At 36.7% G+C, this 24,321-nt stretch overlaps 1 protein-coding gene across 1 annotated transcript in view; it reads left to right on the top strand.

Moving 5' to 3' along the window:
- Positions 1 to 5,900: 5,900 nt before the first annotated feature.
- stt3b (STT3 oligosaccharyltransferase complex catalytic subunit B) overlaps positions 5,901 to 24,321 on the top strand; it is a 54,026-nt gene continuing 35,605 nt past the window's right edge. The window contains exon 1 of the mRNA XM_022673723.2: positions 5,901 to 6,394. Coding sequence (XP_022529444.1) covers positions 6,132 to 6,394 — 263 coding nt within the window. The 5' untranslated portion in view covers positions 5,901 to 6,131. The remainder of the gene's footprint in view (positions 6,395 to 24,321) is intronic.

The raw sequence follows: 24,321 nt of genomic DNA, 5'->3' as shown, positions 1-24,321 counted from the left end.
ACATATTCGGTGTGTTATCTAATGTTCTCTAACAACCCTAAGATTGGACAGCCCAGAATTAAATAGTTTTCAGCACAGTCACCTAATTCAGCAGGCCTTTTTCTGGTGACACTTGAACACACTTGGTTGAAGAAAATCTCTTTTAGAGTGATTTACATGCAGAAAGGTGATAGACAGGTTAGAAATGAAAAGTCAATATCAGTACAGCACTGTTATACAATGTTTTTCTGCAGAAATGCACTACCCATGTACCTTTAGATTTATAATTTACCAGTGGAAGTGTGTGCTATCCTTTCATAACAAAAGCTAGATAAAGTTATTAGGTTTTTCTACTCTGTTATTTCTTTAAATGTCAAATATACTTATATACATTTCTTACAGAAGTAAAGCACAGGTAAGAACTGAAAACATGAACAACTGCACCTGTATCTGGACTTGAACCCAAGAAACAGATACAGTTGTGCAATGAAGGGAATTACTCTGTTGACCTCCACTTTAGTCACTGTTACTGAGTCAAAATACAAGAGCATATGCTTTTAAATATACTTAATTAGCATTATATTAAAACCTGTGCGGCTGCACAGATTAATGCAAATAATGTAAAATGCAGTTTATAAAATAAAAAAAAACTTGTCTGGCTTATTTAAAAACAGGATTAGAAGCCAGTGAGATGACTCAGCAGAGTTGTTTTTACTCCTGTATGTTATGGCTGGTAAATCTGCATATAGGGCCAGGGTTAATAGAAGGTTGCCACAGTTTCAAAGTGCATCTAGTGTTTGAAAGCAGAAGCATTTCTGAGTGGAGAAGGGACAGAATGTTATGTTTAATGGTACCAGTGTACTACAACCACCATCCCTGCTAAGCCTAATGTATATTCTAAAAACTGACATGTCGGGTGCCACCTCACACGTCTTTACATACTTAAGCCACATGTACATCCTCTAAAATAGGATCCGGCTCAGTTTTACTGAACGTGAGCGGCTGGTGGAGCAATGTAGACTTCAGAAGGGGAAACTCAGACCCCTGTAGCTCATTCACTCGTAGTAAAAGCAAAGAATCATGAAGCAAGCTCAAAAGCCAAAAAGGAATGTGATAGAGTCCGCAGTAATTTCGTGATTAATAGCGGATTTGCATTTGAACGGTGGAGAGAGCTCTGTGACCGGAAGGGCTTTTTTTCTCTTTATGAACATAACCTGGAATTGGATTCATCTGCTCTGAAAGGAGACCACATCACACATGTATAAAATGATTCTTTAAGTTTAGGGTATGATCTTCACTTCTTAGTGGAGTACAAACAGCATGTTTTATTTGCAAAATTAGGTGGATTAAAAGCAATAAAAGCAATTTGATTAAGTACAGACACTTTGAAGAGTACTCAAAGCTGGAGTAGGTGATTTATTCATTTAAATAATTTTTAATATGTTCCTTGAAATGCTATTTTTATTTCAATATAAATAAAATAAAATAATAAAATACATAAAATGCTCTGGCAATAAAAAAAAAGTGAATCATTAGAGTGAATTAGTTTCATATCCTGTAAAGTCCATTAACTTAAATGAGCTGGTATGCTGACTTTTAACATGTGTACTGTATGTACATATTCCAATCCCAATGTATGAGTAGTCTAAATTATTAAAAGCTTAACAGTCTTTAATTGAGGGTGTAACTTATTTATTACACTAATATCATGAAATGACAATAAAAGATTTCTATTATTTCTATTTTTTACATTTGTAAAATAATATATTGTCTATACAAATATAATAATCCTGACAGACCTAGTTGTATTATTTTCTGTGTCTATTCACTGTGTTTCATACAACACTAACTAAGGCAGAGATAATGATGGACAGACATGCCATGACCTGTGCAAATGATTCTTTCTCTGCAGGCTGGTCTGTTCAGAAGCACAGGAAATGGCATCTACAGTATATTAGATGAACACAGAGGAGGAGCAATACTAAGTAGCCTGGTTAGTGTGTGCATTACAGAGAAACATAAGCCATGTCTATATGCCATGGCTGTGATCAAAAGAAAGTCTGAGCGAATACTAAACAAGTTCATCAAAGCGCATCAGGATTCTCTTTCTTTCCTTTCAAAGCACCTTCATTTTCGGAGGTATCATTACAGTGAATCCCTGAAACCCTGATGTAACGCTGCAGTGGCAGTTAATAAATGGTGTGACTGGAAATAATTGCTTCGTTACACACAACCTAGGATTCAGGGTTTCTGTTGCCAGTATCAATCAACTAAATATGACCTTATTATGCATGCTGCTGGCTGAGATCATGCATCTTAGGATGGAGCTTGAGTTTTCTTTGAGTACATCTATATAACCATATATGTGATACATGCACTCTATCCCTTCACACTAGCAGCAGGCCACCTGTCTGATAAATGTTACATGAAGGTATAGTTCAAAGCCAAGTTTTAGTCAGAGCTGTGTGTTTTCTGTTGTACTTGCCTGGGTTGTAGGTTGCTTTAAAAAAAACTGTCAAATGAATAAATGTAAATGTTACAATGAGTGACAGTGAACAGGCTGTGCCACTCTCAGCAGAAACAGTTGTGCTGATGCCATGAAGGGTATTACTGTGTTTTATTACTGTGTCAACTTCCGCTTCAATCACTGTTAATTATGTGTGTTCTCCTTACGTTTTTGTGGGTTTCCTTACGCCTCCCAAAAACACGTGTGACAGGAAGATGAGCTATAGTACACTGCCTCTAGTGAATGAGTAGGTAATTGTGGTACCTTGTGTTGAGCAGTACCTTGTCCAAGGGGTACTGAATAAATGTCCTCTTAAAATGCCAAAACCAACCCTGTCATACTTAATTCTTTTTACTATTTTCCCAACATTTTCTTTTATATTTACAGTTAAACAAGCTTGTAATGTTACTACGCCTTTAAGGCCAAAATTATGTGAAAAACCTCTGTTTTAAAGTGAATAGGCAGGGCTTAACCACTGTAGGTTGGATAAAAGGACAGTGTAAATGCTAATGTGCATTACAAAAATGTTCATGCATGGATGTATGGCCTAACAAAAATACATCAACAATCAAACTCTTTTACTTAAAAATATAATACCTTCTCTGTTTGCTGTGACTTTGCTGGGCCTTTAAAAAGTACAAGCTATCTATAATTACATTTAGTAGAGCCAAAACTTAAAAACACAACAGTATCAACTGTAAAATGGCACTTTCTTCTCCGAATCCAGAAAGAAGGATGGGAGCCTGCATTGTGTCAGAGACTTCAACAACACTGTTCATTGTCTTCACCACTCCACCACGGCTACTTCAGACCATAAAGCACTTGTCTCGTTTATCATGAACACTGAGTGGTGTATTTCTGAAGTAGGATGTGAGTTCTGTGGTGCAGAAAAGACCTCCATCCGGAGCTTGTGGTAAACATTTCAGTAGATTAGGCAGAACCACAAAGACCTTCAGTGAATCTCACTGTAAAACGTTTAAACTGATACAGTCAATAGCAGGATTTGTCCAGTAATGGACAGTACCTAAGTAGTTTTTATGTAGCTTTTTTAAATATTTAAATTTAAGTGAATTTCTATTTGAACTCCATAACATTTAAAATACAAATTATCTTACTTACATTTTACTCCACTAAATTATGCAAAATACAATGCAAGGATTCATGGGGCTGTAATTGTAAAACAAAAAATAATGTGGTTCAGGTAGCATGAGATCATCATTTTCACACATGGATTGCCCATTACAGAGTCCAGACCTTAACACCGTTGAGAATCTTTGGCATGTGCTGGAGAAGGCTTTGAACAGCGGTCAGACTCTACCATCATTAATGCAAGATCTTGGTGAAAAATTAATGTAACACTGGGTTGAAATAAATATTGTGACATTTCAGAAGCTTATCAAAACAATGCCACAAACAAAGCGTGCATCAATCAATGCCAAAGGTGGTCCAATAAAATATTGGAGTGTGTGACCTTTTTTTTTGTATTAACATTATTTTTGTGCATACTCTGTGCATAATAATATAGCATATCAAAAAAGTAGTGTATGAAGCAAACTCAACAATCAGTGTCTACTTTTGTTTAACCAGTTTTGAACTTATTGGACATTGATTCCCAGTGTCTATATCAACATAAATGATGGAATATTTAGATGCAGTACAGCAAAGGAAAATGGGTATGTGAATCTGTGTTAAAAACACATTTTTTTTTTATTAAATAAGATCCAAATAAAAAATAAAAAAAATAACTAATGTTAACTGCTTGCCTTCTGTGTTTTTAAAAGACAACAGTGTCAGACTATTATAAGTAACATCCTATAAAACTATTGGTCTTACAAAAAGGATAATGACACATATATTTGTACTTTTACTCAAGGGGATGTTAAGAAAACTTTAACTGAAATAATATTTCACCTTGGGTCTCTCTACCTTAATTCTAATAGCTTCTTGTTTTAGGAAAACTCTTCCACCACCACTGCCTGCTCATTCTTGTGTATGAATGTGCCTCGAGGAGTCATATAAGAATATTTTTATCTAGCTAGCTAATGCAAGTTACTTTATTACTAGGCAATATAATTAAATGATAAGCTGACTAGCTGTCAAAAAAAGAGAGCGCGTTTCTTTACAATAAACACACCCACTTATCCAACTCTCTACACCTAACACTGCTTCACACCTTCTGACTGAACATAACCCGACATTTAGCTTCAAAACAAAAGCGGAAAGACGAAACACTAGAAAACTCTCTAGTTAGCCTTATCTCTCTGATAGCTCGATTTGCTATCGTGGCAGACTAATCTAGCAGACTCATCTCTTCCCTCTCCCATTCAGATTCATTTATTCTATTGGTCCGCCGCTCCCGCTTCTGTGTTCTCTGATTGGCTACAATAGCTGTCACTCATAGTGACTCTCTCTGCGCTCTTAGTGCCTCTCGCCGAGCCTGTTCAACAGCTCCGCAGGGTGTCAACTCCCCGCCCCATTGGTCAGATTCTCCGCCCATCACCTGCGTGCTCGCACAGGATTGGTTGATGCGGTCACGCTGGCGAGCCTCATAGTCGTACCTGTCCCGCTGTGACAGGCTGAAGCTTCTTCCCGAACCACTCAGTGGTCCCGCCCCCTCCTCGAGAGGAACCAGTGACGCGAGGATCGATTCAATTTAGTGATTCGACTCTATAGAACGCCCTGTTTCATTGAATCAAATGTCAAATTGAAAGATTCATTTGGTAACATGGGGTCTGGGGCCGCAGTGATCTGTCAAGTTTACTTTAGCATCACATTTTATTCATACAATAATTAACCAAGTTCTTGTTTAAACATGTTAAACATTGTAACCAATTAAATAATTATAGAAATTAAATATCGCAGTGTAACTTACTTAATACAGTCACTGTTTCACTGTAGCCTTTATCAGTTCAACTGTCTGACCATTTTAGGCTAAATTAAATTATAAAAATAGAGAATTGGGTGTTAAAATGGCTATTTTTGCATTTAGCACAGTAAAGACTAAAAAGTATTTCATCATCTTTTCGACATTTTTAGTTTTCATTTCAGCTTTTCAGAATCAGAATTTCTGAAAAAAATCACCTTTTTTACATTGTTGCATCTTGTAACAAAATATGATACCATAGTTCAACCTACTATTTTATATGATGCAAAAAGGGAACAATCAAAGTAAAAATTATCTATTTTTTTCTGAAATTCTGAGGGTGAGTCAGAAATATAAAAAATATAAAACTGCTAAAATGGATGAAAACACTTTTTTTTACTATGCTACAAAAAAAGACAACTTTATATGACCTGATATAGGTAACACTGAGCCTAAACTACGGCAAATTGACTTTAGAAGTCGTTGGACGTCGGTTGGGCTTCGATGAATCAGTCCGTCCGACTGGTTGAAAAGAACCGGTTCACAATTCATTCATCGCTAGCAGGAACTGGTGGATCTCGTGCGCGCCGAGTACTACAAGCCGGCTAGCATGCCGCTCAGAGCCGGACCCGATTTCCAATAATTCCCCGCAGAAAGCCGCGGTGTGTGCAGGAGCAGGGCCCAGCTGCAGAGAGGAAGACGCCGAAGCGAGCAGGGGAGTGCGCGAGCCGGAGCGGAGCGTGTGGCCGCGGGAGAGCCTTCCTGAGCGACCGACTCCAGAACATGGCGGAGCAGCACGCCACCTCCGAGTGCAGGCACAAAGCGAGCCCGGGCGCTGGGGGCTCCGTCTCGGGCAACGGGCGACCCAACACCGCGGCTGCGTGTGGCGGCGGGGGCGGAGGCCTGTCCGGCGGGTTGACGCAGCCGGCGGGCTGGCAGTCTCTCCTGTCCTTCACCATCCTGTTTCTGGCCTGGCTGGCGGGCTTCAGCTCCAGGCTCTTCGCTGTGATCCGATTCGAGAGCATCATCCACGAGTTTGACCCCTGGTGAGTAAAAGCGGCGCTAGCTGAGGCTAACACAGCTAGCTTAACCAGCTAACAGCGCTGCAGCCGGTCTCTGGAGGAGGAAAATAAAGGGGGATAGGGAGCTGTTGTAACTGGAGTAGAGGGAGACATAGCGGAGAAATGAAGCCTAGTTAATCATATAGCCTAGATAAACTAATAATTTAACTAGCAGTGGTGAAGAGCAGAGAAGCGTTTCTCTCTGAACTCTGGAAGGAAGGTGGAGGAGGATGATCTGGTCTTCCTTCATTCTTGCGAGGAGACTGACTGTGTTGTAGCATTAGAGGAATTATCTACAGGCGAAATTTATAAGTCATATTTCGGGTGAAGATCACCAGGAGAAAAAGTGGGGACATGATGTTTATAGGTAACCTAGCCTAACTAAGCTAAGGCAAGCTAGCTGGATCTGTGTGAGACCTTTGTGGCCTGTGTGCGTTGATGCATTATTGTCTCATAATTAACCTCCTCCCTGAAATACATTACCGTAATATACTAAGTTCAACCTAGCTAGCTGTATTTGTTTGTAATTTAATCGACTATGTAGTAGTCTATATTGCATACAATATTTAGGCTGACCCTCATTTTGTAATGTAGCCCAGTGTATTGAAAATTAAAATATAAATTAAGACAGAAAAACAACCGAGGAAAATAAAGGTAAAAAAATACATTAAACGTAGTTAGCTAAAATGACCAGATGAATAATGTAATAAGATAAAATAATAATAAAAAAAAATAGGTCAAAAGATGTAACAAACAAACAAGTAATAAAAAGCTGTGAATCTTAAACAAGTAAAAGTATGAGCAGTCATGATTATAAAAATGAAGCTATTGTTAATAATAATGAAAATAATAAACAATTAAAATTAAGTCAACAGTATTTACAGAAATAAGTAAAATAACAATACTTATAAAATTGCTAAACACACAAAAAAAAGATTATTAAATAAATGAGTTGGTTGATAAAGTAAATAAAATGTATTCTTGCATTATGGGATTGAGAAATAATAAAATTGTATTAATTCTATATGTTTTTGCTTTTACAATGTTTCCTATTACCATAACTCTATCATGTTTCTGTCAATGTTCAGTGTGTTTAGCTCTGTTGCTGTATATAGCTTAAGGTTGTGCTAGTTTTCTCTGCAGCTGCAGGACTGTTCAGTCCAGTTTACTCTTTGATTGAGTTTTAAATTAGCTAAATTGCATTGACAGAATGCGCTTAATCTATATATCCAGCAGTTCATTTCCTTGGTAAATTAGTAATGGGGGTTGCTTCACACCCAACCAGGAAGTGGTCTTAAAGAAGTGTGGTGATGTCATTGATGTCACTTCACCCTTATGGCTTTGCTCTGCTTTACATTGACTAGGGTAATGTTACATTAAAAAAAACACACACAGCTCATCTTTCAGTAGCTATTGTCCAGTTCTGGGTGTAATTGAGACTAATCGGTAATGGAGAGATTATGTATCCAGAACAAGAATACTGCATTACTGAGGATGATCCAGTATCATAAAAAAGATTCTGTAATGTTGTTATACATTCTTTCAATGAACAAAATTGAATGAAAAGTGAAACCTGAATATGTGTTAGACTTCTAATATTTGTCTATTTTCCTGGCTATCCAGACCATTCTAAGAGGATTTTAAAAAAATATATCTGAATTTGATGTGGGTTTGGGGCTGGATTCATCAAAGAGTTGTAAGAAATTTTGTTTGTTTTTCTTTAAACTTTAGTAAAATCATGATTCAAAATAGTTTTCATTTCACTACAACCAAACAGCAAACTGCTTTCTTTAATGCAAACTCACACACATTGTTTAATTCACACACCTCACACATAATTGAATTACCTGGATTAATGTGTAATTTTACTAGATTTGATTGGGAAATTGTTCTTAATGTACAGGTATTTTCTATGTAAGGATAATGGTGGCTTTTTATGCCAGCGTTATCTTTTTATCTTGTTATTCCAACCATAATTAGTTTCATATGTCTTGAAATTGTGTTAAATGTTTACCTTGATGTGTTTTTTTCTGCATTTCCCTATTTGAGCTGAGTAATGGACAAAAAAAAATCTAGAATGTTTATAATAAGCCTTGAAATGCTGCTGCATTAAAGGCTCTATTTCAAACAATGTAAACAATGCTACACAGAAGGTTGAGCTTTCAGGTGACAGATTATAAAGGACAAATTAATTAGCTGATAAAGAATGGGAAATATGACAAATAAACGTAACTGAATGTCATTACTAGACAGAACAAGCATAGCATAAGAGAGCACTGAGAGCACAAAATAAAACAGGAGATGGCTGTTTTAATATGATGGGGGGAGGGTGGGTAAAAGATGAGTTTTACTCCTGTGTAAGTTACCGTGGGGCAAGTGTCGGTGTCACTTTATTAGGCCACATCATGCTTTTGCATCTGAACCAGCCTCTGTTTCTGTCTGGTCACAGTGGGCCATACGGCCATGCCTAACTAAACGCCCACATGCAAATCGTGTGACTCTGTGTGTGTTTCTCTGTACAGGCAGTTTAGTGTTGTTATCACTCAGAGCAGAGCATCCTGCATCAAACTCATCACGTTATCTGTGATGAAAGCATTAGAATACCAGTGCTTAAATCAGGCTTAGTTGATTTGCCAGTGGATTTTTCAGTTTTGGACAGCAGAAAGAAATGCTCTGGAACTTTCATGCTCATTTAGCAGTCCTGGAATTTCAGCTTAAGTTTTCTAATCAAGTCAAATTGTGGCATTTTATTTGCGTCAGCTGTTATAATAAGGTCACAGAAATGCTTTGTAAGCAAATACCTTTTGTAGATTAAATTTTTTTTCTTAATTGACTCTTCTCGCAGTTGTAAATGTGTGACTTGTTTAAACAGAAAAGTCCATAGGTACTGTGCTTTAGATGTGCAGTAGTAAACAGACTCCTGTTGAGGTCTCAGTCCCTAAAACAAAACCTGATTTTCTGTGAGACAACCTCTGTTGACTTATTAATAAGAATTATAGCATTGTCCCAGTTTTTGCTAAATTCCCAGATTTGGGAGTTTGTAATCCGTTCTGCATGCCTCTGCAGGACAGCTGTTGGTTGCTTCATCCTCTTATCTGTGTGTGTTTTTTTTTTTTTTTTTTTTTTGGTCCTTTTTAAATGAAAGCTTTGCTGGCATGGTATGACCAATGAGGCATGATTTGGTTAATAGACCTGCCATGTATGTGATTGTATGCTAATTTTCTCATAAAATTAGTTAACTGGAATTTGCTGCAGGTTAGGTGTAAGGGGTGTTTTGAACTAACTAATATCAGCATCGGCCTGATCAGAAAGATACAAATATATAATCCAATGTGACCCATTATTATCATGTAATTACTTAACCCCTAGACCCCTAGCCTACATGCTAGTATTCTAGGCTTCATAATTTGCAGACATGATGCACTTTTCATGAGAAACAGAAGTTTTTTTTTCTTATATAGCTATAGCAATGCCATCAGCCTGTCAAATTACAATAAGTAATGTATCTACTTGTTTCTTTAGAGAAGTTGAAAATTAGCCTCACAGTGTGATAAGGACGAAAAGAAGCGGTGGCTGACTTCACATGTATCGGAGGAAGCATGTGTTAGTCTTCACCCTCCTGGTGTGTTGAGGTATCACTAGTGATAGGGGGAGTCCTAATGAATGGTTGGGTAATTGGCTGTGTAAATTGGGGAGAAAATGGGAAAAATTAGAAATAAAATTATAAAAAAAAAGCTGAGTAATTGTAAAAATGGTGTATTCAGTAAAAAAAAATTAAGTAAGTAATGTATACATACTAAGCTAGCGTGGAAGAGAGCAGTTAGGGAAAGCACATGTATGCCAGGATCAGGTTCATTTTTTTTTACTCTGCTCGCATACATTAAATGAAATAAAACATTAAAGCTCACCTTCCGTCGTTTTTTCTTTCATTTTAAAATGTCTAGTTGTGGTCTCTAGTATGAATGAATGACGTGAGCCGTTTTTGTAAAAAAAAAAGTGCTCAGGTGTCTCTGTATAGCTCTTTTTTAATGGACTGTTTTAGGGGTGTGTCCAAAATGACCGGATTCCAGCTTTGCTCATGAATATTCATACATGCAAACAGCATGCAAATATCTCTCCTCTGATTGGCTAGGAGCACTGCGACGCCCCTCCACCGCTCTGCCGCTCACTGCCTCCCACCTCCTAACTGATGAGCGGTGATGTTGCGTCGCTTCAGCTCCGCCTCTGGGAGTTTCTCGAGCCAAGGTGGGCTGGTCTGTGAGTTTCTGCCTACGTAGGCAGAAAGATAATTCAAAATTCACCCGTTTTTCGGAGGGGGGAGGGGGGATTTCTTTGCTTAGCTCCTGCAGACAATGGGGGCTGCAAAACAGTTTAATGTGCAGGTGTACACATTCAACTCGGAGAGACCTACTGTATTCCACAAAAAACAAGAAAAATCGGATTTTCGCGGAAGGTGACCTTTAAGCATCACTTATCATACTTGGAATCAGATTGCTACCTCTTCACAACTTAGCTGATTTTGATCTGAAGGATACAATAGTATCCAATAGTAATGAGGTAAAAATAGTAATGAGGTAAAAAAAACATTAGCATTTGTTTTTACAAAAATATTAACTGCCTTTCTCTCTGTGAAGTTCACTTGAGATCTGCTGTGGCTTTCTGTGGTCTATATATCACTTTAAATTATTGTAGACTTTATCAAAGGTGAGGCATGTTTATTAATACAGCACCTCTCATACACAACAGTCATTCAAAGTGCTTTCAAAATGCTGTGTGGAGTGCAATTGAGCACTGCCCGGGGAGTTTTCTAATTTTGCAAATTATATGTAGCAGAAACACTGTATTGTGCTGGTTTGTTAAATAGGGCTGCAACTAATGGTTATTATGATAGTAATCTCATCTGACAATTTTTTTTCCCCCCGATTGATCAATAATCATGCCCTCTGGGCACGGCTTCTATTCCAAAGCATATTTCGCCTTTCCTGCTGAACGTTGCACAGCTGTGAATGTCACCCTGTTGTCCAGTCTCTGCTCTAACATAGACGTTCTCATACATTATAAAAATGACTTATGAAACATGAGTGTAAAAATTAGCTTGACAGTTTAATCAAATGTATTTACAACAATCAGTGTATGTACTACAGTAAAAATAAAAAAATAAACAATTCAAATAACAGTGCACATAGTGATTTAAAAGAAGACAACCATAAGTCAATAATGACATTTCAATTCAACAAATTCTGATTATGTTGACTAATCACTGCAGTTCAAAAACAGTAATTGTAATTAAAAAAAAAAAAAAAAAAAATATATATATATATATATATATATATATATATATAATATATATATATATATATATATATATATATATATATATATATATATATATATATATATATATATATATATTCAATTAATGTAAACCTGTGAACATCTGTGGGGCCCTTTTCCTGTTATTTTATGCCTATAGACGTGATGTACATCAGTAATGGATGGCTCTTTATATTCTCATGTGTTTAATTCAGTTTGGTGTTCATAAGCTCTTTCATGTTCCTGTCAGTTTTACTTGCATTTTTCTTGCTAATCTGTCTAATCAGAAATAGTCTGAGGGAGAGAGACTGGTCTTTTCATACTCGTCTGTTTGAATATCACATCAACCTCTCAGATCAAATAGAAAGATCTTAGCAGTTAATGTAGTGAAATGGATTTAGCTCAAAACATCAGTCATATTTGATCTGTAAAGCCCTTTTTGGCAATAGTTTAACTTGATTAGGTGGGGTAATGCATTTTGACTACAGGATGTCTAAGATCTTTGACCGATTTGTATGGAATATAAAAACACTGCATAAATAACTGGAATGGGTGTGGCTACTCAATTTACACACTGCTATTACCTTAAGAAAAGTGAGGATAACTAAGCTTGTAATCCATTTGTATTAGTAATGAACTTTTAGTTTGGGGGGAAAAAGCAGCTACTTGTTCATAACATAGCAAAGTGCATATAGACTTTTTCTTTTTTTCTCTGGTTTTCATTTTGTAATATAGCAATATTTTTGAAAGCAGGTTGTTTCCTATTTGTTTTGCTATGTTTTGTATTTGCATTTAATACTTATTGTGCTGTTTATAGATAGATATTGTATATATTTGTTGTTAGATTACTGTTTGTGTATTATTGTTTAATTTTGTCACACTTATTTTATACAAATCTTGGTCAAGTAACAGTTACAGTTAATTATACTAAATAAAACTATATTCTGTTGCAGGTGTATATTTGAAATTCATTGTATTGTCATATTGCCAATTATTGCATCATATTATCGCAAAGAAAATCCCAACCCTAGAGCCGAGCTGTTTAATTTGCAGTGAAACTGAAGTGACTTTATACTAATGAAAAGCTACCTCTCCTGCAAGGTATGACTGGATATTTACCTGCATATTGAATCTCACGGGAATAATATAACCAGACGATTTTTTTACAGTTGGTTTGGCAGAAGGTAAAAAGGCTTCATAATCTTTGCTGATGTAGGAGCACACCATCCATAAAAATGACTGACGAGGCATTTTTGGGCAGGACTAAAATCACTGCAAAACTTGCTAATAATTATGTTATACCTTATTCCTGGGTTCTCCTAATCCTCTCCAAATAGAGCTTAAGACTTGTATGTTAATGTTCTGCAGAAAATAAAAGAACTGTTACAGGCAGCCTCACGGTAAATCGCAGGTTAACTGTGGTAGTCATTTTCTGAAAAATTTAGTTGACCCATTTTTTTTAATGGGTTAAGTGAGTAAAAGCCGCCTGAAGAAGTCTGCTGTCACTTATTCCGGCATTTTCCCTTGTCTCAGCGTATCTGTCGTCAGAGATGCTCATTACCGCAGGTCTGTGTAGTTGGTGAACAGGGTGAGGAGGTGAGTTAGAGCAGGGCCGCACCAGTTAATGAGTTGAAGAAGTGATTGTAAACAAGAGACAGCCCATAAATACTTTAAATGGCCTTCGGTACTTACTGTGACTTGGAGGTAATTCATGTTTAACGATCTTTCTTTATTAGAATTATTATTGTTATTGATTGGGCAACATTAATGTTATCTGATTTAAATTATTCAAAGTAAGCATAGTAACTGCGTACTGTCATAGCAACTGCAAAGCAAACACACGGTATCCTTTAATATATAGCAACCATTTAGCCACTTAATAACAAACACATTAACACATTAACCACTTGGAATAGCACCAACTAACCAGTATACAATAGGGGTGTATGATATGGAGTTACACAGTATCAATATTTAGTTTGGTTTACAGTAGTTAGGTTTTTCGGTACTTGGCTTGGCTGCACTAATTTTTTCCAGACTAAGAATTAGTTTGGTGTTTGTTAATTATGGATCTCTACCTCGCTCTACCTCCACAAAACACATTATCTAATGTATGTAGAGCAGTATTGCCAATAGAATTTAGAGACTCTGGAGCAGATAAAATAAACCTGTTCACACTATGCCTCATGACCAGTGTAGGCTAGAGCATTGGACTGTGGAGCAGTAGAACAGTGTTCAATTGGTTATCTTCCAATATTCTGGACTCAATAATGCTCTTAATCAAGTGCTCTTTATCAGGACTTAACAGTAATGGTGTAAAATCTATTAGAAATCATTTTCTGGATATTACAGACAGTCAGTCAGAAACAGGAAATGGATAAACTCTTGATTTCATAATACAGTGAATGAGCAAGTGTCCCAGTTCTGATGTCCATATTAAAAAGTTTCAGATTAAACCTTTATCAGTTAGAATCGCTCCATGTCTTATGAATACTATAGTAAGATGTTAGTGCACCAGTCACCAGCTCTGATTTTACAGCCATTTCCTTTTGGGTTAGCTGAGTTTTAAGTTCACAGAAGGCAGTGTGTTAACCGACCGTGTTATCTTGGTAAATATGATTATAGTTGATAAACTTCTTGTTATTTTCCTGTGCGATTTGATTTTTATGAATGTGTGTGAATACTGTAGAACTAGTGTGCTAGTATACAGCTTTTGAATGAATGCACTCATACAGTAAGCATTTTAAACCAATGTTTATGGCCGAAACACCGCATAAGTAATTTATTGAAATGTGTCTGTAAACTTCTTTACAGTTTCTTAAAATGCTGTTGAAAGGGTTCTGTAAATTATTTCTTTAGAAGTTTATTTTTCCATCTGTGTGAGTTATATAAATTTTTTATTTATATCGGCAAAGAATAATTTTTAAAAACTCATCCAGTAAGACCCGGTCATGTGTGGTCTGATCACGTGTTCGCTGGGGCAGCAGTGCTTGTAGTAATGACTGTGTTGTTCTTCAGGGTTGTGGATGTTTGTGTGTTTCAGCTGGAGGCTTCACTGATGTAAAAGCACATCGTGAGGGATGATCTGAGGGCTTGAGTGCTTTCAGAGCACCACTTTTTTTGGCTCTCAGGTTTCCTCCAGTACACTGCCTCGAGCCTCCTCTGTCCTTCCTCTCCTGCTTTCTGTGACTCTTCCTGTTGCTTTGCTTTTCTACTCATCATTCCTCTCGTTCTCTCTCACTTACACTCTCCCCCCTCACACTTTTACTCTCTCTCTCTCTCTCTCTCTCTCTGTCCCTCTTTCAGTCTCTATTTCTCTCTCTTTTCATCTATGCTTATATCCTTCTGTCTTTTTGTCCTTCTTCCTCTTTTTGTGTCTCTTCCCCTCTTTCTATCTTTGTTTCTTTTCTTCTTTTTCTAGCTCTTTCATTCTGTGTTGCATCTCTCTCTCTCTGTTTCTTACCCTTTCTGTTTCTTTGTCCCTATTTTAGTCTCTATTCCTGTCTTTTTTTGTGTCTTTTCCCTGCTTTCTGTCTCAGTCCATCTCTGTTACTCTATATGTCACTCTCTTTCTAGGTCTTCCCATCTGTCTTACCTCTCTCTCTCTGTCTCTCTCTCTCTCTCTCTCTCTCTCTGTCTCTCTCTTTCTCTAGTATCTCTCTGTCTTTCTTATTTTCTTTGTGCATCTCCCTTTTTCTCTCTGTGTCTGTCTCTGTTTCTCTCTGTCTCTCTCCACACACTCTTGCACGTTCTCTTGGTGTCTTGTTTTTTTTTTCACTTTTCCTCTTAATTTTTACATTTCTCTCTGCTTCTATGTCCCTATTTGTCCGTCTTTCTGTCTCTCTTCTTTTGTCTTCCTCTGAACTGTCTCTTGAGCTGTAACTCCTTTCTCAGAATGACTCCCTGCTTTTATGTGCAGATACTAAACTGCTGTTTGGACAGGATTAGTTTTGCATGGGGATATAGTTTAATGTCATTTTACAGCTGCCCGTCTGGAATGTTTATGACCTATTCGCTCAGAATAACTAATGTTGGTATAAATTACAGATGAGGGTAGGTCTCTGAGATGATGGGCAAGTAAAGGCCTCTGGATACTTTCTGGGAAACAAAGTTTGTGAGCCTTGTACAAAGCTGAGAGCATGTTTTTGAGATTCTGTGAGATTTTTGTTTGGTCTGTTGTGTACACTGCAGAGAAAGTTCACTGCAATTATGACTACTGGAAAATGACTCACAATTGTTGCTGTGGCAGCACGTGTGTTTTTTTTTTTTTGTTTTGTTTTTTTTGTTTGTTTTAAATGCAAACATTCTGCTCCACTTTTTATGAAGTGCTTCTCAGTGTTGTCCATGCTTAGGCCTGACATGATATTTTTATTTACTTCGTCTGACCTCAATACTGTTCTTTGTTTTTTTTTTAATAGGAAAAGCCTTTTAATGTGAACGACACAGTATGTAAACTGTTTAAATATCCCCCCAAAAACTAATCAATAAACTATTATTTTTATTATTTTTAAACATTTCATATCTTCTGATTCCAGAATGTTAAAATTATCTTTAAATGACTTATATAATTAATGTAATACTTTCTAGGACAGTATAAAAAACACATTTATTGTAACAGGACTGTCTTTGTTTTGTGGCTTGCCTCGTTCTAACCGACCAATCTCAGGCTTTACCCCAGGCCAGCCGTTAGAATCTTAAAAATATTTTTTATAAAAATGCTCACAAGTTGACAAAAAAAAATACTAAAATAGAATATTTAAATATTAATTCATCAATTTGAATTAGGACAATGTTATTTTGCTGACATTCATATGAGAAAAAATACAGAAACAGAAAACACTAAAATGTATCCTCTCTGTGATCAGTTGAGATCTGATTTTAATTTTCTGTGTAAAAAAAAATTAATATATACTTAATTTTCACCTGTACTTCCTGAAGGTGACTGTTTCCTATCAAGGTGGTGCAGCTTCAGTAGACTGTAAACAATTGCAGACAGTGTTATGTAGAGGTGCACAAGTACAATCCTATCATTTACTTACACAATTATACAATTTTAACATTTTATATACACATTAAATACTGGTCAGCACCAGGTTTAAGAATACACATCCTTTATCCATGTGCCTTTTGGTATTGACGCTAGGAATAAAATGCATAATCATATTCACTGACTGCTGGCTTGAAACAGTCAGTTAATGAGCTTTCTTGCCTAAGGCTTCATCCATCATGCATTGGCTTTGTTTATTGTGATTGTAGAGGATTCATCCTAGCACATCTGACACTGAGAAAATGTGTTAAATGGCATGGAAGAAGTAGAATGGGATAAGATTTTTGCCATAACGCTTTGCCCTACATTGTATTTGATACTGATTTAAGTCAGTGAAATCATTCCTCTGGAAAATGAGCTGTTGAATGCATGGGTTCCATTCCTTAAGGTAGCAGTCAAATGTTAAGTGATGCGAGGTGTTGAATCAGCTGTGAGGAAACTTCTGCTGAAAGATAGAATGTGAATGTTACCGGATATGGGGTCAGGGTTCAGACCAGTATCACTTCTGTTTGAAAGCCACTTGAGAGGACTATGGACTTATGGCACATAAGGGAACTGTGTGCATGCTAATAAGTCTGTGCCAATTACAGCAGTTCCTCACTGTTCATAACTGTGTATAAAATGAATATGGTAAATGTTTAAACCAGGGTTCAGGATAAGATGGAAACGCTTTTTTATTGTGTGCTGATGCGTGGTAGAGGTTAAGGTCAGGAATTACTTGATGGAAAAAAGTTTTCTTTCAGGGACTTGCTGAAATTTCTTAAGAGGTTGAGTGGTACCTTACCTCAAGGCAAGTCATTTCTGTGCCTTAATGTTCTTACCTTAAAAGTAAAATCCTCTGAAAATACATTTTATATTCATTTTCTGTAAACAAAAAAAAAAGGCCAATAGCAGTATCCCCACTCTCAATAGTGCAATAGTGTAATGGATTAGGTTTTAACATCATCATGCTTAACGTGTCAGAGAAATCCAAATGACCAAACCCTGAAATACTGTGCAATAATTTACCTGGACTTCAGGATGAGGTTCTGCTCTACAACAGTTCAAATCTCAAACATTAAATTGCTATAGACTAGGGATGCACCGATGTGGAATATCGACCAATATCTGTGCTGTTGTCTACTGTACTTTTAGACCTTACATAGAGACTAGACACCCAGTATACCTTTAGAACTGTAAAACTAAAGTATAAAGTTTTATTTAATGCATCATGGCCAGTGTTGGCCAGTTGTAGTTGTGCAGCCAGCTTGGTTTGGACTTCCAGCATTCAATATATATGTCAGCAAGTATCGGTTTGAAATAATGGCCATATCTGTGTATACCGATATAATTCTGATATCATCATGCATCCTTACTGCGTGTAATAGGTGTTGTTCATGTCCAGAGATTTGCTGCAAAGACCTATGTGTTGCTAGGGGTGGTTATTGTGAGTTATAGTAGAGCTGCAGTGATCTGTATTCCTCTCAAGCAACGGAAATTTGTATTTGCTGAATTATAGAGGGAGAGAGTCTAAACTCCCAGCGCTACTCAGGCGTAAATTACAATGCTCCTTGAGGTGAGGCAAGGAAATTGGCTAAATCTTGTGGTACTAATAGCATGCCTCTTTCTTTTTTTCAGTTAATCAAACAATGAATGGACTGCTGAATAATTGCTGGCACTAATTGCTAAATTTACTGGTAAAGGTGCTTTTACATCTTCCATTCTTTTAAAGTGGCAATCTAGTTATTGCTCTTTCAGTCTGCGTCAATCAGACTGTGGCCCTTCAAAAACGGACACATTTAAATGCTGAAAATGTCCTTTTAAACATTTTAAATTGACCTTTTCTTCAACCATCTTTCAGGATAGTCAAAAGGAACATAAAAACATTTCAGTTTGTTTTAGCTGTAAGTAGTAGTTTTTAAACACACAGGACTTTCTAACAGCATTCATATATAGCAACATCTTTATTTTTAAGAACAACCAGCGAAAATATGGTTTTCTGCTTTTATACTGATGTCTTTCTTTTTTACAACACTTCTCTGGAGCACATTACACTGATAATCATGTAATTAGACTCAACGTTACATAGTTCACCCACTCTTGATTGTTTAATAGATTGTACCTCTATTTTTTGTACTGTTTTGCTGTATGCTGTAAATGTAAAATGCCTCCATTTGGCCCTCATTTATTGATGTGTACTGTGTGCTTTACTTGCATCTTGAGTATGTGTGATTTCACTGGATTTTATGGGAATAAAAATAATGTATAAAACGTTTTTTGACAGACATACAAGAGCATAACTAGATTTTATTTTTTAAAGGTGACAACAGTTGACGACATCTATATGCAGTTTAAAAAAAAACTTGTCCCTCATGATTTTAACCCTTTAAAACCTGACCTCTACAAGACATCTAAAAATATAGAAGGTACATGGCAGAAACATGTTAGCAGCAGATTATGTCCAGAAAGTTGTGAAGTGAAGCCTCTATAGATTGTGTTCAATGGCCTTTTCAGTACCCCTGGCAGCTACTGTTGCTAAAGATAAGTTATTTTCATATATTGCAAATAAAGGTGTAAATTTTAAACTTAAAATTTAAAACTTTCCTGTTTGCCATAAACATGAGATTTAGTTAAGTTTAGCACAAGGTAAAATGCATTACTGGCTGTGTGTTTTAGCAAAGCACAGATTGTGGGTGTAGCTGTAATAATGCCCATTTCTAGTATAAAGGCTGGGCAGCTTTTTGTGTAGAAATTTCTTCTCGTTAGGAAAGGTCTGAAAATCATGGATCAATCATTAACCTAAACTGTTGTTTGCTGTTGGTCAGAGTAACATTCACCCGAAACCAGAATAAATGTAGGTTAACTTTTATCCACTGTTTTCTTGGTTCCACACATTACCCTACCCAGCCCGACTGGGGTGATGTGAAGCATATCTGTTTTGTTCTTCTCAATATTTGTTGAGTCTCAGTGTTTTCCTGATGGTGACAGCGAGCTTTTAAACTCTCCCTAAAGACCTGTTTCTTGAAGGATCTTGTAATCTGTCTGCAAACAGCGTTACTGAAGTTTAATGAATGCTAATGTTTTTCGCTCCAATTAAATAAGCTTTGTTTACTCTGTCTGGCACACAACAAGTGACTGATGTCTTTTTTGTGTACAGAAATGCTATATGGGTGTAATTATGAAGCATTCCTGTCGTCACTGCTCATCGTTCAAAGCACATCCCACCTCCTTCTGCCAATTATGAGGCTTCAAAGTTATTCCAAGAGCAGTGCTTTGATGTGCTCTTGCCAGGGGACAAGCTCCTTGTCCTCATCTGGATAATCTTCTAGATTGTTTCTCAAGGTTAATCACTTCTTTTATGTTGGATTAAATCTCTAGGAAATTAACGCCAAGGACATGAGCCGTTACACGCCTCATTACTGCACCCTTTTTTTATTTTCCATAAAGAGATCAAAGATGCTTTATTATTCTAAAAAACACTTGATCAGGTTTGGATCACTTTGATCAGTCTAGGCATATTTCATCTTATCAGTGTTAAGATCATTGAATAATGTATCACTAATTAAGACTAGAGTAAAAAAAAATGAAGACCAAAAACTTATCTGCAAAATAGTAAATGCATATCACTCATGCCATACTTAAGATCTAAATTTTTGACCTAGCTTAAAAAATCTGGTATTTGTTGTAAACAATTTTGACAAAACCACATGCACTTTTTGTGTTGCTGAAGCTGTTGAACATCAATAGCTTTACATTGCTATATAGAATGCCAGCAGGGAGATCCAATAAAAACAAAAGCTTCACTTATCACACTTGTATCAGTTTTCTATGGAAGCCCATTCCTGCCACCTAAAAAAATTAATAATTCAGCACATTTTTATTACTGTTTTGAAGTCATTATTTTGAGATACTATCTCATTGTTTTGAGATACTATCTCATTGTTTTGAGATACTATCTCATTGTTTTGAGATACTAGCTCATTGTTTTGAGATACTAGCTCATTGTTTTGAGATACTATCTCATTGTTTTGAGATAGCTTTTTGTGTTTGCTTTTGGGGGGAACTAAAAAAAAAACTAAACTTTTTTTCCTCCAGTGAAGCTACCATACTGTGGTGTCTAGATAACCACAAGGTTAGTGGGTGAAGAGATAAGAGTAGAGAGGGGCAAGGAAGAGAGCAGTGACTGTGGGGAGTGAACTGACTCTGCCTTCTTATTCTAGTGGTGACACATATATAACATACAACATAGTCAGAGCCACAGCCGCACTCTTTAACACACTAAAATAGAAGTCCAGTGTATTATTAAATAAATATCCTCTCTCCAAGGTCCGGAGGCTTATTTTGATATTGTGTGATTTCTCTAAAAGCATCAATATTTCATGATTTGTGAATCCACGTCTGAAGAAGTCCTCAATAATAGTATCCATTTTGCACTTTGTCTCACCTGCTTCTGCCTCTGTACAGTCTAATAGTGTCTCAAAATATTGAGATAATATCGTGAAATAATGACTTAATATCTCAACATTTTGAGAGAGTATCTCAAACAATTGAGATAGTATCTCAAAATAATGACTTACTGTCTCAAAATAATGACTAAGTATGTCAAAATATTGAGATAGCAGTTTACTTAATAATAATAAAGTGCTGGATTTTTTTGGGGGTGGCAGGAATGGGCTTCCATTGTTTTCTACTTTTTCAAAAATGTTTTTTTTTTGTTTGTTTTCTTTTGTTTTGTTTTTTTAAATAAAAGCCCCTCTGCATTGTTTTTAATTCCGATTTCTTTTATACAACTCTCTGCTTTTTGTGAAGAGCAACCATTCTTTTTCTCACTTCCCCAGAGAGTTCTTCAGTGGCCAGTATGAGAGAATTGTACCCAAAACACAAAATTGAACAGCCCTGCTCAACATACACACACACATGACACCAGAGAGGGACAACACAATTGGGCAGAATTTGGACACTGTTTATTGTGAGGTGTACTCACTTGTGTTTCAGGCTGTTTAGAAGTTTAAAAACTTCTTGTTGAGCTGTTTTTAGAAGACAGAAATATGTACCGCTATATAAGCTGTACAATGTGTGCGTTACATTGTCATATTGTGAGCATTGTGCTATGGGGGGAGGGAGGCAGATGAGGGCTGACTACATGTAGATGTTCACCACTATCACATTGTTGACTGGACAAGGTCACACCTGTCCAACAGGTGTCCAACTGGTGTCCACACCTGTCAAACATTGTGTCCTGGATGGTCCGATCATAGATGATTTCTAAAATGCATAGACATTCAGGCCTAATGTCTTTAATTGTGTCTCCTGTGACCCCTGAACTTCTTACAATTAGGGGTGATTTGGGTAAGAGTCTTAAAGTAAGAGTCCTCAACTCAAATAAAGATAAAGCCTCTAGGTTTTCTGGTGCACCAGCCAAGAGTATCACCATTTTCGATTAGCTTGTTATTGTAGCTTGTTGCTCAGCTAACCCATGTGGGTGATGGGTGGGTGTTATGGATGTTCCAGCAGGAGAATTAATGCAGTTAAGGTGGGTGGTGCTTTGCTGTCAATGAAACATCAAGACACTTTTAGAATTTTCACTACAGTAATAATCTGCTGAAATGTGTGTCTGACACCCTCAAAAAGTGGTTTAAGTAATCTGATTGTAATGTGTTGTAGTGATGAATTGTATCCCTTTTAATTCCTGTATGTTTGTGCGGTACACTTATGATGGGATCTTCCAAGTATTAACTTTAACAGAATTGCCAGTGTAGAGCCTCTCAATGAGTATTCAGGCCACCTTTCTCTAACCCATTCCAGTACTGGAAGCCTTGAGGTAATACCACAGAAAATCCTGCTGAAATTGGAAAACGTACCCGTGCTCATGTTTTGTGGTTGGAAACTTGTAAGCTGCCTTTGTTCTTTTTGCTGCATGAAGGGCAGCGAAGTTCACCTCAGTGTAAACCTTTGATATTGTATTTTTTTATTAGAAGTCCAGAGTTTCTTGCAGAAAATCAGTTAGTCAAAGTAAACTTTGTGACCAATGGGGAGGGCTTATGGGTGTTGGAGGGTCAATATAATGTTCTGACCGTTAGCTAAATTCTAAAATAGGAGACGTTATAAATAATCATTATTTTTTTCCATTCAGTATAGTGAAGAAGAAATGAGTGTTTATCCAAATTTCCAATTACCTAGTTTGTCATTATAGCCTTTCGCAAAAAGTTTAAGTATAATCTTCTCTCAATTTTCAGATTTGTCCATTTTTGTACATTGCAACACAACCCGTTGGTATAATCCAACCTGCAAAATGCAAAAATGTAAGAATCAGAAAATAAGAAAATATTATTTTTTTTTCATTTATCCTGAAATTCCAATTGTGAGAGGAGAAAAGAGGAACAAACTAAAATTGGAAAATGGATGAACACTTATTTTCTATTTTTAATCAGTTTTTGAATCCAAATTTCTATTTTAGCCTTTAATGGTCAAAACATTTAATTAATAAATGTTACACTGGAGGTGGTGTTTCTTGCCAGATAATTGATAATTGTGGTGCAGTTACATTTAAAGCAACATCTGCTGCTATTTGGCCTTTTCCTGATATGGGTAGGGTGGTGTAGTCAAGGCAGAGGGGGCATATGTTGTCAAGGTGGCCGCACTAACTATAAACCATAGAAGTCCCTGAACTCTGTCTTGTCCTGCGTTGGATTCCCCTCACAGTGGGAAAATGGAATTAGTGCTAACCATACGCCTTAAGAAGGATATACTAACCTGTTTTTCTGGACAAGCTGAAAAATTTGGCACCGGCAACAGGGTGCCTCCCCCCACATACAGACACCCACAAGTTAACGAGAGGCAAGGGAACTAAAAATCTAAACACATCTAGTAAATATTTTACTGTAGTAAATGTTTGTTTTTGTTTGACAAGCTGTTACATCATTAAAATAAACCCCCCAAAAAACAGATCAGAATTTCATAAATTTAGGTCAGGCTTAGTTACATCATCTTACAGTCTTGCACTTGCACTGACTTTGCTGTTGGTGTCCCAGTTTTGCCTGTATGCTGAATATGAGGGAATATTAAGATGCTCTTTAGCAAAGGCAGTCTTGCATCCACTGCCAAGCGGTGCAAAAGCGGAGCCATTCACCATTTATGACCTATCTACATGCAGAGGATTGAATATTCTTCAGTGCAGCTGCTACTGCCATTTGTTAAATATAAAAAAGTGTAGGCTCGTCATAATAGTGGAGCTTTGATTTTATTTTTGGTAGGTATAGTATCACAGTATGTTTTTACAGATGAATATATAAACTAGATTTTGGACAAAATATCTATCTATCTATATTGTAGTAGGTTTTGTTAGTCAAACATTATTGATGCGTTTCGTCAAGTATTTAAATTTTTCTTCAAACATGGGCACTAAACTCATAAAACTCGCCCACCAGTTTGACTTACTAAAGTAACTACTTTATTTCTCCGTTTGGTGACGCTAATCAAATTAATTGTGGAAACAGTGAAGCATATTTTCATTAGCACAGATGCTGTAAATATGGCACACCCCTAGTGACCATTCGCACTAGTGCAGTTCCCA

This window comes from Astyanax mexicanus, chromosome 6 (assembly GCF_023375975.1).
Source record: "Astyanax mexicanus isolate ESR-SI-001 chromosome 6, AstMex3_surface, whole genome shotgun sequence".
NCBI lineage: Eukaryota > Metazoa > Chordata > Actinopteri > Characiformes > Acestrorhamphidae > Astyanax > Astyanax mexicanus.
This window is presented reverse-complemented; position numbering and strand designations above follow the sequence as displayed.